Raw genomic sequence first — 14,351 nt, 5'->3', positions numbered from 1 at the left:
GGCTGGGTGGAAGGGGCAAAGAGAGGACAAATATTGCATGGAAGGCAGCGAGGACAAATCCTGAATAGAAAGGAAAGAGCGAAGAGAAGATCATTAAAGCAGAAACGACAAAAGGTAGAAAAAAAATTTTTTTGTTGCGTTACATAGAATTTAGTATTGTAACTGTATTAATTAAAGTTTATGAATAGGAAATTGAAACAAGGCAGTTTTTTGGGACTAAACCCCTTTCCTCAGGTCAGGACAGGATACCATAACAGCAGGGGTGCTCAAATGGTCAATCGCGATCGACCAGTAGATCGCAACTGCAATGTGAGTCGATCGCGTTGCCTTTGCAATCTTTTTCTTCCTGCTTTCCTGAGCCAGGCCAGGTGCGTACAAGAGCCAGACTCACAAGACTTCACCTATCTAATTATTCCCATCTAGCATTGGATGCTTCTTAAATTTAGTAAAAATATTCTGGCACAAGTGTCAAACCTTAAAAAAGGAAGTCATATTGAGCATTGGAAAATAATAATAATTAACTAATAAAAATAGTACACATTTAGGGCTCCTTAAGTTGTGAAAATGGTTTTAGCATGTGCTTAGCACACGCAGAATTACCACGCGCGCTAGATGCTAATGCCAGCATTGAGCTGGTGTTAGTTTTCCCGCATAGACCGGGAGTTTGCGCATGCTAAAAATGTTAGTGCACCTTAGTAAAAGAGGGGGTTAATTTTCCCACCACCAAATTTCCCCATCTCGCCCCACCCGGCTACTTTTTCATGCCACCCGGCTGGAAAAAAATTCTAGTGAGAACACTGATTATCAATACAGGGGGTGATAGATAAGCAAACTGCTATATGTATGGAGGGGTCTGTATAGGCTATGTATGCACATTCCTTGAATGTTGATGGAGAATGTTTATAGTAACATTTGAAGGTCAGGGAGAGCAACCATACTAATATGGACATGAGTAGTTAGATTTTTTAGAACTCCAACTTTGGAGTGTTATCATTTGCACATTTGTTTACAAGGTATAATAACCACTTTTAATAATTACCCTATTATGTATCGGTTTAATTGGATGAACACAGCCGTTATGTGATCCCTTTATTTCACTTACCTTCCATGTCAATTCTTGTCTTTTTAACTTATAAAAGTAATCACCCAACAGCTGAAAATCAAGGGAAGAGTTAAAATGAATCCATTGTATGTGTTTTATTATTGTATATAAATAACTGTGTAGTCGCGCTTTTCTACACCGCCCTATTGTTGTTACACTCGTTTATCTTGCAATTCATTAGCACGCATCTTCCACTTCGACACGTCCCGTGAGGTACTTAAATGTTTCGATCATGTCTCCCCTCTCCCTACGTTCCTCGAGAGTGTAGAGCTGCAATTTGTTCAGTCTCTCTTCGTACGAGAGACCCTTGAGCCCCGAGATCATCCTGGTGGCCGTCCGCTGAACCGATTCAATTCTGCGCACATCTTTACTGTAATGTGGCCTCCAGAATTGCACACAGTACTCCAGATGAGGTCTCAATATGGCCCTGTACAACGGCATTATGACTTCAGGCTTTCGGCTGACGAAACTTCTATTGATACAACCCAATATCTGCCTTGCCTTAGATGAAGCCTTCTCCACTTGATTGGCAGTTTTCATGTCTGCACTAATGATTACTTCTAAATCTCGTTCTGCTGAAGTCCTAGTTAAAGTTTCTCCGTTCAAGAAGTACAGGACGTACATGGAGTTCAGCCATATAGTTTGATTTGTTGATTTGTGAATTGGAATAGGTGACAAATTACTCACATATCTTATTGTTTTCCATGTGTCTATAAATAATCTATTTTCTTTATATAATCTAGGCATTTAGATACTAAGTACATAGCATAATCGCAGAGGAAACATGTGGCGCCATTCCAACCATAACCGATCTGGAATATTATCAACAGGCTCTGGGAGGATCCAGTACATACCCTGGCGCATAATATAGGATTGATGATACCTATAAATGTTTGGAAAATGTACCCCTCCCTCTGTACAACAGATTGAAAGGATGAATGGCTACAGTGAGATAATTCCTTTAAAATCCTGGACTGCACTTTCGGTGCCTAGCTTTCACGATAACCATGATTCTGCAAATTGACATGCGACTGATGCCGGCCAATTATGGCGACATCTACAGAATCCAGGCCTTTGTTTCTCTTTATATGTTTTCCTATGTATTACCATCTGTACATTTTTATATGACTAATTTTGTAATCGATTTATACTTGTATATGCTTGTGTTTTATCTCTTGTTTTATTATTTCCAAACTACAATAAAACTTATTTGAAATAAAAAGAAAACAGACCTGACGAAACAAAGGTACAAGGTGTAGATTGCTGGAAGACTAACGAGTTTGCGATGGTGATGTTAAGAAACAAGATAAGTAAGGTGAGTGACTGATATATAGCACAGTATTTTTTTTTTTTTTTCAAATATCTTTATTAACAACTGCGAAGGAACAAACATCCACGGGCACAACAGCCAATAAGAGCCATTGACAACAGTCAGAAACAGCATAAAAGAGAAGGCCAACAAGAGAAATACATAATGCAAAAACCCCATGGGTGAATGCCCATCACAATTGACATTTTGAAGTTATACCCCTCCCCAAACAAACACACACCTGCCATCCCCTAGCCCACACCACAAATCTCACCAGCCACATCACTCACATGCCAACCATCCGCCCGTCGACACCCTCCCTCACGCACACACCCACACCACCACATATACAGCTACTCTGGGGACAAAGCGAAAAACAGAAGGGAAAAGAAGGAGAAAGGAAAGGCAAAAGCAAAAACACCAGCAGCAGCCCCCCCAAGAAAAGGGCGGGGAAAAGGAAAAGAAAGAGAGAACGAAAGAAGTCAAAACGTCAAGCAGTCAAGAATCAAGGGGAGGAGGAGGGCACATCCCCTGCCTCCAAGCTGGAACAGCCCTTCAACACCCGCTGCCATAAATCTCGGTAACAACGATGAGTCAGGGTCCCAGACAGAGGAACACGCTGAAGTTCATAACGCCCCACTTCAGCCAACCGAGCCCGCCAGAGCGGGAAGGAGGCCACAGAATCGCCCACCCAGTTCTGTAACAGGAGCTTTTTCACCACCAAGACAGCCATGTAAAGAACCCTGCGCTGAGGGAATGTAAGCCCCCCCTCAATCAATTCCCGTTGATCCCCCAATAGCAAAAAGCCATAGGACCAGGGCACAGCTCGTTGCAAAATACTCTCCAAAAAGGGAAGAGCATGCAACCAAACAGCAGTGGAAGGGCACTCTAAGAACTGGTGAGTAAGGGAGCCCACAGAGCGATGGCATTTGATACAGACTGCCTCCTCCCAGAGCCCCATCCGAGCACCCTGAGCTCGAGAAATATACGCCCGGTGTAAGATTTTAAACTGCATCTCCCTAAACTCCGTGGACCCCCCCAAGGCATACACAGCGGCAAAGAGATCCAGGAAGGTCCCACGATCCAAAGGAGTACCAAGATCAGATTGCCACCGGGAAGCCAAGCGATCAACAGAGTCCAGGGCCGACGCATTCTTCAGAATCCGATACCAAGTAGCCAGCTTGTTAGAGGCCGGAGAGACCTGAAAAAACTGAACATCCAAGGGCCCACAGAGCCAAGCCTCCCCCCACCGCCGGCCTAAAGACAAGTAATAATGCCGGGCCTGGAGGTAAGCCCAAAAATGAGTCTGAGGGAGGTGCCATTGAGTCTGGAGCTGGGCAAAAGACGGGAAAGGACCCCCCCCCACCTGTAGGATATCCTGGAGAGTTCTACCCCCCCTCTGCTCCCATTGCCGAAACCAAGCATGGCCCACCCCCGGAGGAAAGTCAACATTGCCATACAGCTGCAGCAAAAGAGAAGCCTCTGGAGATTTCCCCTGCCGCCTCCGCCACCATCGCCATGCACGCCGCAAGGGCAAAAGATACGCAAACTTAGCCCCCCCACCCGGTATAGCCGACAACGGAGCGTGCAAGAGCGACAAGACGGAGTGCGGGGCGCACCAAGACTCTACCCATTCCCTTGAAGAGAATCTATAACAGCCCGACCAACCTTCGTGGATAAAGCGAAACAAAGCTGCGACATTATAATACCGAAGATCGGGAAGATTCAAACCACCCCTATATTTATCCAAAGCTAGGGTAGCATAACTGATCCGGGCTCGTTTATGCCGCCAGATGAACGTGGAGATAATCGACCGAAACAAACGCACCTCTTTATCCGTAACCCAAATGGGCACAGCCTGCAATGGATACAGAATCTTGGGGAGAAGTACCATCTTAGTCAAGGCCACCCGCCCCCATACACCCAACGGAAGATCCCTCCATTTATCACACAATTGCCGAATCGCCTCCAGATGACGAGTCACATTAGAACGGTACAAAAGTGTGAGGTCCGGACTTAAATAAACACCAAGATAACGCATTGGCCCCCTCACCGGCGGAATTGCGAGACTCGCGTGCCAGGGTTCCACAGTAGGAGACCGCAAGGGAAGAAGTTCAGACTTATCGCAGTTAACGCGCAGGCCAGAAATATCCCCAAAAGAACGGACCAGTGCAAGGGCCCGGTCCAAGTCCCGTCGAGGTTGATCCAGATAAAGTAGGATATCATCTGCAAAGAGGTTAATGCGACTCTCCTTATCCCCAATGCGAATACCCTGAATAACCGGATCCCCGCGAATCTTAGCCGCCAAAGGTTCAATAGCAAGTACAAAAAGTAACGGGGATAACGGGCAGCCCTGTCGCGTCCCCCGTCCCAGAGCAAAAGGGGCTGTAAACTGACCGTTAACCAAAAGCCTCGCCTGTGGCAAGAGATATAAGCTACGGATCCACTGATGAATAGAGCCGTCAATGCCAAACTGCCGTAAAACCCAGAAAAGATATTGCCAAGAAATACTATCAAAGGCCTTCTCCATATCCAGGCCTACAATAGCCGAGTCGCTCACCAACCCGCCTGGAATGAAGGGCCATCAAAGCTCGAATAAGATTCATGGACGCGTATCTGCCCGGCACAAAGCCAGCCTGATCCTCGTGGATCAAGAGTGGCAGAAAAACATTCAGCCTACGCGCCAATATGGCAGCAAAAAGCTTGGCATCCTGATTAAGAAGGGAAATAGGCCTATAAGAGCCCACCAGGGCTGGATCCTTACCCGGCTTAGGCAGCAACACCACATGTGCCATGTTGGGGGTCCCCAAACCTCGAGACTCGGAAAGCGCATTAAATGCCCCCGCCAAAGCAGAAGAGATCTGATCCGACAGAATCTTGTAATACTCGGAGCCAAACCCATCCGGACCCGGCGCCTTAGTTAACTTAAGCTGTTTAATACCTAGCAGTACTTCGTCGGAGCTAATAGGGGCATTCAACTGCTCCAACTGAGCGTCCGTCAACCGAGGGAGCTGGAGCCCGTGTTACCTGTATAGAGATCTCGCCTTTCACAAATACATTCGGGAACAGTGGTTGGAGTATAGTTCTCATAATCTTACAGCTGATGTTCATCCGGTGACATACTGGGAGGCTTCTAAGGCGGTTCTGCGGGGGTTTATTATTGCTTATCTTTCTCGCAAGAGGAAGGCCATGGATGCGGAGCTTCTGACACTTTCCGGGGAGCTTCGGCAATTGCGGACGCGCCATTGTAACTCACTCTCCTCGGCGGACAAAGGTCGCTTGTTGACTGTTAGGCGGCAGATAGATGCAATCTTGACACAGCGGGCCACTCGCGATGTATATTTTCAACGTTATAAACTGTATGCTTGGGGGGGGAAGACGGGGAGACTGTTGGCCAATTTGGTTAGGCCTCCGCGTACCCGCCAGGTTGTTTTGTCCATCCGGGATTCTAAGGGTACTAGTTACACGCAGGAACAGCAGATCCGGCAGCAATTTGTTCTTTTTTATGAATCTTTGTACGCTAACCGCCCCTTCTCGGACGCTGCTCGGGATACTTTCTTTCAGGGGCTCCAGCACAGTATTTTAAAGGTAAGTGATACAGTTTTTATGTGACAAAATGAGAGAGAGGTAGTCTGTGCTCTTTTTGGAAGAGAGGTATGATATGGACATACAGTCAAACTTCGGTTTGCGAGTGTTTTGCAATACGAGCAAAACACTCTCACAAATTTTGTCTCACAAACCAAGCGTTGACTCGATTTGCGACTCGATTTGCAAGTCCCCCCACTCGCGAACCGGCATTGCGCGAATGCTCGCCCGCCCAAAGTGAAGTCTTACCCCCATCTGGCACCGGCACGCAGCACCAACCTACAGGACGTGGGAGGGGTCTACAAAGTGATGAACTGGACAACCAGACATGGCACCTAAATACTGGGGTACCTTACAGGGCACTGCTATGAACTTCACAAAAAAGGTGCCATGTCTTCATCTCACTACAGCTCCCTTATAGATAATGGTGAGGGCGGGTTGGGGGGCAGGTGGAAGTTTAGGTACAAGGTGAAGTTTGGGAGAATGACTGAATTCATGTCTTTTGTTGAACACCATGTATTGTATGACTGAGTGTATTGTTACATTTTGAAAATCAATAAATATATTGAACATAGATAATGGTGAGCCCTCAAACCACCTCCAAAATCCCCTATCTATCACCCTAATAGCTCTTATGGCTGCAGAAGCCACTTATAGGGCAGTATAAAAGGGTTTGAGGGGTTTTTAGGGGAGTGCACATGTTTAACCAGCAATGCAGTGATTACAGTGGCTTATGGGCATGGATCCTCCTCTCCATGGGTCCCTAACCCACCCCCAAGAAGACTTAAGCCGCCACTGTGCAGGTTGACTAGGCTTTCCTATACCAAGCTGCTAGGTGATGATGATTTGGAGGCTGAATTTTAAAGGTGTGATTACGATTATTTATGGGGTGGGGGGGGGGGGTTCCGGTGATCACTAGGGTAGTGTGTGTGGGTCTGTAGTTTGTGTCTGTAGTGCTTATCTAGTGACTTTAGGTGGGTTTTGTGACTTAGACCATGTTTTAAATGGTCTAAGTCACAACGTCAACTTCCTTCAATCCTGTGTTGTATAACTTTCGGTTATACATGCAATACGACTAAGTCTAAGCTGGCCCACTTCCGCCCAACTCCTGCCCTTGACACTACTCCTGACATGCCCTGTTTAGCTATGGTCGTTCAGCGCCACTATGAAGGCCTAGGTCGTTTAGTAATACGTCCAAATCCCAGTTTTATTAATGGCACTTGGACGTATTTTGACAATGTTCGTCCAAGTGCCGACTTAGGCCAGTTTTTGGATGTTTTCTCTTTCGATTAAGAGCCCCATAATGATTATTTTACTGTGTGCATTACATCGCTTTTATTTGTGAAGACGTTTATTAAACATTATTTGGAGGATATTGGTGGATAAAATAATGAAGCCGGCGGCGCAATGTGCAGTGGCCTCAAAGAAAGCGAACAGAATGTTGGGCATAATCAAAAAGATTATCACTATCAGAACGAAGGAGGTTATTCTACCACTGTATCGAGCGATGGTTCACCCATATCTGGAGTACTGTGTCCAGTACTGGTCGCCGTACCTTAAGAAGGACATGGCGATACTCGAGAGGGTCCAGAGAAGAGCGACAAGGATAATAAAGGGCATGGAAAACCTTTTATATGCTGAAAGGTTGGAGAAGCTGGGGCTCTTTACCCTGGAAAAGCAGAGACTTAGAGGGGACATGATAGAGACTTATAAAATCATGAAAGGCATAGAGAAGGTGGAGAAGAACAGATTCTTCAGGCTAACCGGGCCAACAAAAACAAGGGGGCATTCAGAAAAATTGAAAGGAGACAGATTCAAAACGAACGCTAGGAAGTTCTTCTTCACTCAGAGGGTGGTGGACACCTGGAATGTGCTCCCAGGGGAGGTGATAGGGCAGAGTACAATATTGGGCTTCAAAAAAGGATTGGATGACTTCCTGAAGGAGAAAGGGATTGAAGGGTATAGGTACAGGAACTAAATTAACAGGGAATAAACAATTTAGGTAAAGGACCACTTACAGGTCACGGACCTGGAGGGCCACCATGGGAGCGGACTGCTGAACACGATAGACCCCTGGGTCTGACCCGGCAGAGGCAATACTTATGTTCTTATGAGACCATAGGTTCCACAGTTTTGTTCTTGCTTATATGAATGAATAAACTTCTGCCTGTCTGCAAGGTAATTTATGGCATGTATGCCAAGACTGTACATTCCCTGAATGGGAGGAAAAACGGGCTTAACAGGATTTTCCCCTCCCCCGACTCCCAGGAATTACTAATTTTGACATGGTCTGAACGGTGTATACCACCCCCCCAACACAACTTTAGAGAACCTTGTAAAAGAATGTCCAAACAAGAGAAGGAGCCTACAAGTTTAGGGAAGTGTTGGAAACTATCATTAACCTGTTATAACTTCACCTAGGCCGAACTAAATCAGCACTTGAAAACTGTTCTGTCCCCTGAAATTAGAGCTTTTTTCCAACAGCAGAGTATCCATGAATTGAACCTGCTGGAGATAGCCTTGAGGAGGCCAGGAAGAAGGGGGATCTGATCAAGACTTTCAAACTACTGGAAAAATTCGACAAAATAGAGCAGGGAAAGCAGTTCTTTTCAATGTCCAATATGACACGGACAAGAGAACATAGACTGAAGCTGAGGGGGGACAGGTCCAGGACGAATATCAGGAAGTTCTGTTACACGCAGCGAGTGGTGAACACCTGGAATGCTCTCCCAGAGGAAGTAATTGCAGAATCCACCGTTATAGGATTTAAGGGTAAACTAGATGCACATCTCCCTTGAGAAGCATACAGTGATATGGGGACTAAAACTATGCCAGGGTACACCTGGCGGGGCCTCCACGTGTGCGGATCACCGGACATGCTGGACCCAGGGTCTGATCTGAAGATGGTAATTCTTATGTTCTTTTTTTTTTTTAAACATATGTTTATTATCAGTGAAGCAACACAAACAGTAAGGCGACAACAACGCCAGAGCAAACAATCAAATACCACAAGATATACAGAAACAACTGGTACAGTCAGAACATTCCAAAAACGTTAGAAGTTCTGAAGTAATCCGTCAACAGGAAATATGGGAAAAACCCCACCCGGAGTCTGTGTGATCTCCACCTTTTTCACTTGCACCCAAACCTACAGAATAGGCATCCCCCAAGCCTCACTCAGAAATTCTTTATTTTTTTTTTTTTAACTTATTATTTATTGAAATTTTCAATATATTACATGAAACTAACATTCTTGCTAAGGAAATACAGCCGGAATAAATGGTTTTAAGCACTGCTCCTCCTGTGCTCACAAGATGTCGGTAACTGATACGCATGCTTCCTGCATCCGAAGCTTGCCTTTAGCAAGCAGTGTCTCCTGCGTGTCTAACGTCGGTGCCGATGACGTCACACACAGGGATGCTTCCTATTGGTGCAGCCACTGCTCCCTCTGCCCAATCCCTGCAGGATCGCTCCCTCTCGGTCCCGCCCTCGTCCTCGACTAAATCCAGCCTTCGGCACTGAGCTCCTGTCCGCCGGGAGCCTGCAGCACTGACTTCCACCTCCCCAGACCGGCATACCCGATCTACCCGATCAGCCTCAGCCAGTCCCCCAAGGAAAGTACAGAGGAAATCTAAACATCTTATTTCCTCTACTTCCTCCTCCTCCTCAGGTTCTCCTCCTGCCTTGTCTGATGCTGCTGTTCTAGCCCAGGATTTGCTTCCTCCCCTGCTCCCTCAGCAGTCTCAGCCTCTGATGCAGCCTGCACTTTTTCAACTTTTTCAACAGTTCCAGCTTTTTCAACAACTGCTTTCTGCCTGTCCTCTGCTCCTCTCCGCTCAGCCTCTTGAACCGGACAACCAACTTACATCTCCTCCTCACCTGGTACAGCAATCAGATGTCCATATCTCTGACTCTGTCTCCACTACCTCTTCTATGGAAGCCGCGATCCATTCCTCATATGCTTCCTCCTCTCGCTCTCCCTCGCCTGATATGCAGACGGACCCCCTGCTCTCTTCACTGGTTCCTGACGATGCTCCCTCTGAGCGGGATAGAACGTCACCCCCTGAAGACACATCATATCCACGTTTCCTTTCCAGGATGGCGACTTCTTTACAATTAGCCACCACTGCTCAACCTGACCCCAGGGAACAGCAACTTCAAGTGCTTAAGTATCTTCATATTCCCAAAGAAGTGGTCTCGCTGCCCCTTCATGATACTTTGGCTGAATCTCAGAAAGCAATTTGGTCCACCCCCTACTCTTCCAGGGTCACTAAACGCAGTCTGGAGCACAAATATAAAGTCCAGGACGTAGCGGGGTTTGGCAAAACTCAACTGCCTCACCAATCCTTGGTTGTCCGCTCGGCTTTACGAAAGTCCAGATCATCCAAAGACTTTGCATCTACTCCCCCATCCGAGATATGCGCATCATGGATGCCATGGGGAAACGATCATACCAAAACTCCATGTTGTCTGGAAAAATTGCAGTACATCAATACTTCTACACCCAATATTTATATTCTAATATGGAAGATATGCGAAAATTGGTCGATACGTTACCGGTGCCCACACAGGAAGCTTTTAATGCCATCCTCTCCAACTTTGAAGAATGCTCCAAGAATCTGATCCGAGCAGCTGATGATGCCTTTGACACTGCTATGAGGGGAGCGGCTACCGGCATTTGCACCCGGAGACTGGCCTGGTTGCAATGCTCTAAATTGGGGGTGGACATCCATGCGAAAGTGGCCGATGATCCTTGCCTGGGTGACCGCTTATTTGGAGACAAAGTCAAAGACCTCATTGAGGGTCTTAAGGAGGACTGTACCACCCTGGATGCTCTGGAAGAGGATATCGCGCATCACTCTAAACAACCCTTTAAGAAGCAGCAGTCTTCTCAAAGGAATTTCAATCCCAGGAAATCGTTTTCTTCTGTCAGACAGTATGCTCCCTATCCTCAAAAGCAGTTTTGGCCCTATAAACAGCAATCCTCAAACAGGGCTCCACGAGACCGTTGATTTCAGAAACCCTCTCAGCCTGCTGGGCAGAAGCCCCAACAATCTTTTTGACAACCCTCCACTTCCCGCTGTCCCAGTGGGAGGTTGGTTGCGGTATTTTCTCCAGATCTGGCGGGATATTACCACAGACACCTGGGTCTTGCGCATCATTCAAAATGGATACCACTTCCGTTTCCATTCTCCCCCTCCATGGTGCCCCCCTTCCCAGCAGCTGATTCAACCATCTCATCTGCTTCCTTTGCAACAAGAGTTATCTTGACTGCTGGACATTCAGGCCGTGGAGCCGGTTCCTGAACTCCAGTGGGGCCAGTGGTTTTATTCAAGATACTTCCTCATTCCGAAGAAAACAGGAGGTGTTCGTCCGATTTTGGACCTGCGGAACTTAAACAAATTCATATTGAAGGAGAAGTTCCGCATGCTCTCGGTATCCGCCATTGCTCCGCTTCTCCAAGTCAACACTTGGCTCACATCAATAGATCTGCAGGATGCGTATCTTCATATTTCCATCCATCCCTCTCACAGACAATATCTTCGCTTTGTGTTTCTGAACCGTCACTACCAGTACATGGTTCTCCCTTTTGGCCTCTCGTCTGCACCAAGGGTCTTTTCGAAATGTGTTATCCCCATAGTAGCACATCTTCGCAAACTGGGACTGTCCATCTTCCCCTATCTGGACGACTGGCTCATTTCGGCTATGACGCCCTGCCTCACTCGACAAGCATTGAGTCAAACCATTCAAGAACAGGAAGTCGCTGTTGTGAGGCGGCAGGCTTGGGGGCAGGCTTGCCTTATTGCTAATGCCGGCTGCCTGAAGATTAAATTATAGCATCCGGGCCAGGGGAGATGGTAGGTGAGAGAGCTGGCTCAACCTGGATCAACTACCCCAATTTAAAAAAAAACCAAACATCTGAGCACCCAGATAATCCTTGAAAAAGAGGACATGTCTGGGATTTTCCGTTTGCCTGGTAACCCTACCTGGGGTCACTGTCTTCATAAAGCTATTCCTAAGATGAGATATGGGCAGACAATTCATCAGGGAATGAGAATCTGGGAGTAAATCTTCTGCATTAGCAGAAGATTCTGCTGTTTGCAGGATTTAGAAATGAATCAGGATCATTCTCTGGCTACAGGGGAGAAGCTTTAGGGTTTCTCTTTTGCAGTGCTGGGGGAAAGGAGAGAAGGGCAGAAAGTGAGATCAGGACTGGAGGGTTTTAGCTCATTTGAGCTTTTACAAGGATACAGACCGATGACATCATAAAGAGGAGGGCGGAGCTTCTCATTGAGGAACCGCCTACATTTCCTAGACTTCACCCTGCAGTTGCAGAGTCTCCTCCCCCTCCTGGAAGGGGCGGAGCTTGAACATTGCTGACTACACTTATTTCTATAGTGCTGCTAGGGATAGGCAGCACTGTACACATAATATAGAAGCACTTTCTCCGTCCCACAATCTGACATCCACAACAGCAAAGAGAAGCTGAACACGGGAACTGACCACTTAGGAGAAGCCAGAGCTGGGAATGGCTGAAGAGCAGACAGGACTACACAACTTCCCGCCTTTCCCTCCCTCCCTCCCTCCTTAAACTCCTCCTCTCCCCGCCCCAGAAACATTCTGACCAATGAGTGCCCAGAAGACGCTAAAACCCCTCCTCCTCCCGGCTAGTGGGCGGAGCTTTATAACTACTCTTTCACCTCAGCAACTGTCTGACCAATCAGCACTGAAAGGGGCGGAACCAAGAAGAAAAGGCTGCCTCCTCTCAGTAAACCGAGTGCTCAGAGTGAAGCGCCGCCAGGCCTGAAGTTCACCAGAGCAGAGCTTCCCGCCTTCCTTGGCTCTTTCCCGCCTCCAGGAACATTCTGACCAATGAGGGCCAGAAGAAGCTAAAACCCCTCCAGGAACATTCGACCAATGAGTGCCAGAAGAAGCTAAAACCCCTCCTTCTCCCTGCTAGTGGGCGGAACTTCTTAACTCCTCTTCCACCCCAGCAACTGTCTCACCAATCAGCACTGAAAAGGGGCGGAACCAACAAGAAAAGGCTGCCTTCCTCTGTAGACCGAGTGCTCAGAGTGAAGCTCCGCCTCTCTTTTGTGATGTCATCCGCCTGTGCCCAACAGGAAACGAGTCTTTACTTCCTGTAATTCGCCGATGGAGCAGAAACTTCCGGCTTCGGCCCTTTTGTCTCTTCTTCCAACTGTGCAAGAATCAAACCCTGAGCCCGAGAAAGAGCCCCAGATGCATTTCTGATCCTGGGAAATGGCTGCAGGAGCTTCTGCCCAGGTAGGTCTTGTTGCAAACACTGCTGCAGCTTCACTTTGGGACCCTCCTGAGGGGAAGGAGAGAGATTTGGGCTGGGACTGGTGTCTCTTGCACAGATAGAACTGTTCTGGGACTGTGGCTTATGTCTTTGGAAATCATGCACACTAGTACATTTTCCTCCTCCCCAATGAGCACCAGCCCTTCCTGGAAGAGTTGCAGAAAATGCTGAGTGTGTTTCTGGTTTGTGTTTCAGATGCAGGTGACATTTGAGGAGATCGCTGTCTCTTTCTCCCAGGAGGAGTGGGAGTATTTAGATGAAGAGCAGAAGGAGCTCTACAGGGAGGTGATGAAGGAGAATTATGAGATCCTGATCTCTCTGGGTAAGGGATAAACTTATATGTTTATTAGCAGTAGTGGGCAGGGCCGGATTAAAGAGTAGGCTCAGTAAGCACATGCTTCGGGCCCCAGGCGGTCAGGGGGATCCAGCCAACCTACTCCAATTTAAAAAACACAGCTATATTTAGCCTGAAGGAAATGCTCCCAGCAAAGGGGATGCCACTGTGCTCTGCGAGTTGCATTCAATGAATAAAGCTGGCAACAGTAAAAACAATTCTACCACAAGTAAACTACAACAAGAAAAAACACAGGGATAAACCTCCTACCCAAAGAGGCACAGTGTCCCCCGGCAACAATGGTGGACGCCACAAGCTGCCTGTAACATACTCAAAAGCAGGAAAAAAGACTTTTTAATTTAATCATGAGTGTTGAACAGATTGGATGGACCACGCAGGTCTTTATCTGCCATCATTTATTATGTTAAACATGGAAAATAAATCCTTACTGTACTGTGTAAAGATAATCTCTGAAATGCTGATTAGTTGTTGGAAAGTTTTCTCTGGAGAGTGATGTAGAAAAGTGATTTTGGCTTCCTGCCCTTTGTCCGAGCTCACATCAGTCTGACCATGCTCAGTGTGTTTATTTCACCTTGTTCCTAATGTTCTAGATTTGAACAAGGAAACCTGCATGCTGTATAAGGTATAAAGAAGTTAAAATGAGAGTGATAATATATTGTACTATTTATAGTAGGGA

The 14,351-nt window shown here is 46.9% G+C and overlaps 1 protein-coding gene across 1 annotated transcript in view; it reads left to right on the top strand.

The window, feature by feature from the left end:
- Positions 1-13,026: 13,026 nt before the first annotated feature.
- Positions 13,027-14,351, top strand: part of LOC117355018 (oocyte zinc finger protein XlCOF6-like) — an 87,932-nt gene continuing 86,607 nt past the window's right edge. The window contains exons 1-2 of the mRNA XM_033932965.1: positions 13,027-13,283; positions 13,516-13,642. Of these exons, the coding sequence (XP_033788856.1) occupies positions 13,260-13,283; positions 13,516-13,642 (151 nt within the window). The 5' untranslated portion in view covers positions 13,027-13,259. The remainder of the gene's footprint in view (positions 13,284-13,515; positions 13,643-14,351) is intronic.

The sequence above is a fragment of the Geotrypetes seraphini genome, chromosome 2 (genome assembly GCF_902459505.1).
Source record: "Geotrypetes seraphini chromosome 2, aGeoSer1.1, whole genome shotgun sequence".
Taxonomy (NCBI): domain Eukaryota; kingdom Metazoa; phylum Chordata; class Amphibia; order Gymnophiona; family Dermophiidae; genus Geotrypetes; species Geotrypetes seraphini.
The sequence above is the reverse complement of the archived record's forward strand: the minus strand, read 5'-3'. Positions and strand labels throughout refer to the sequence as shown.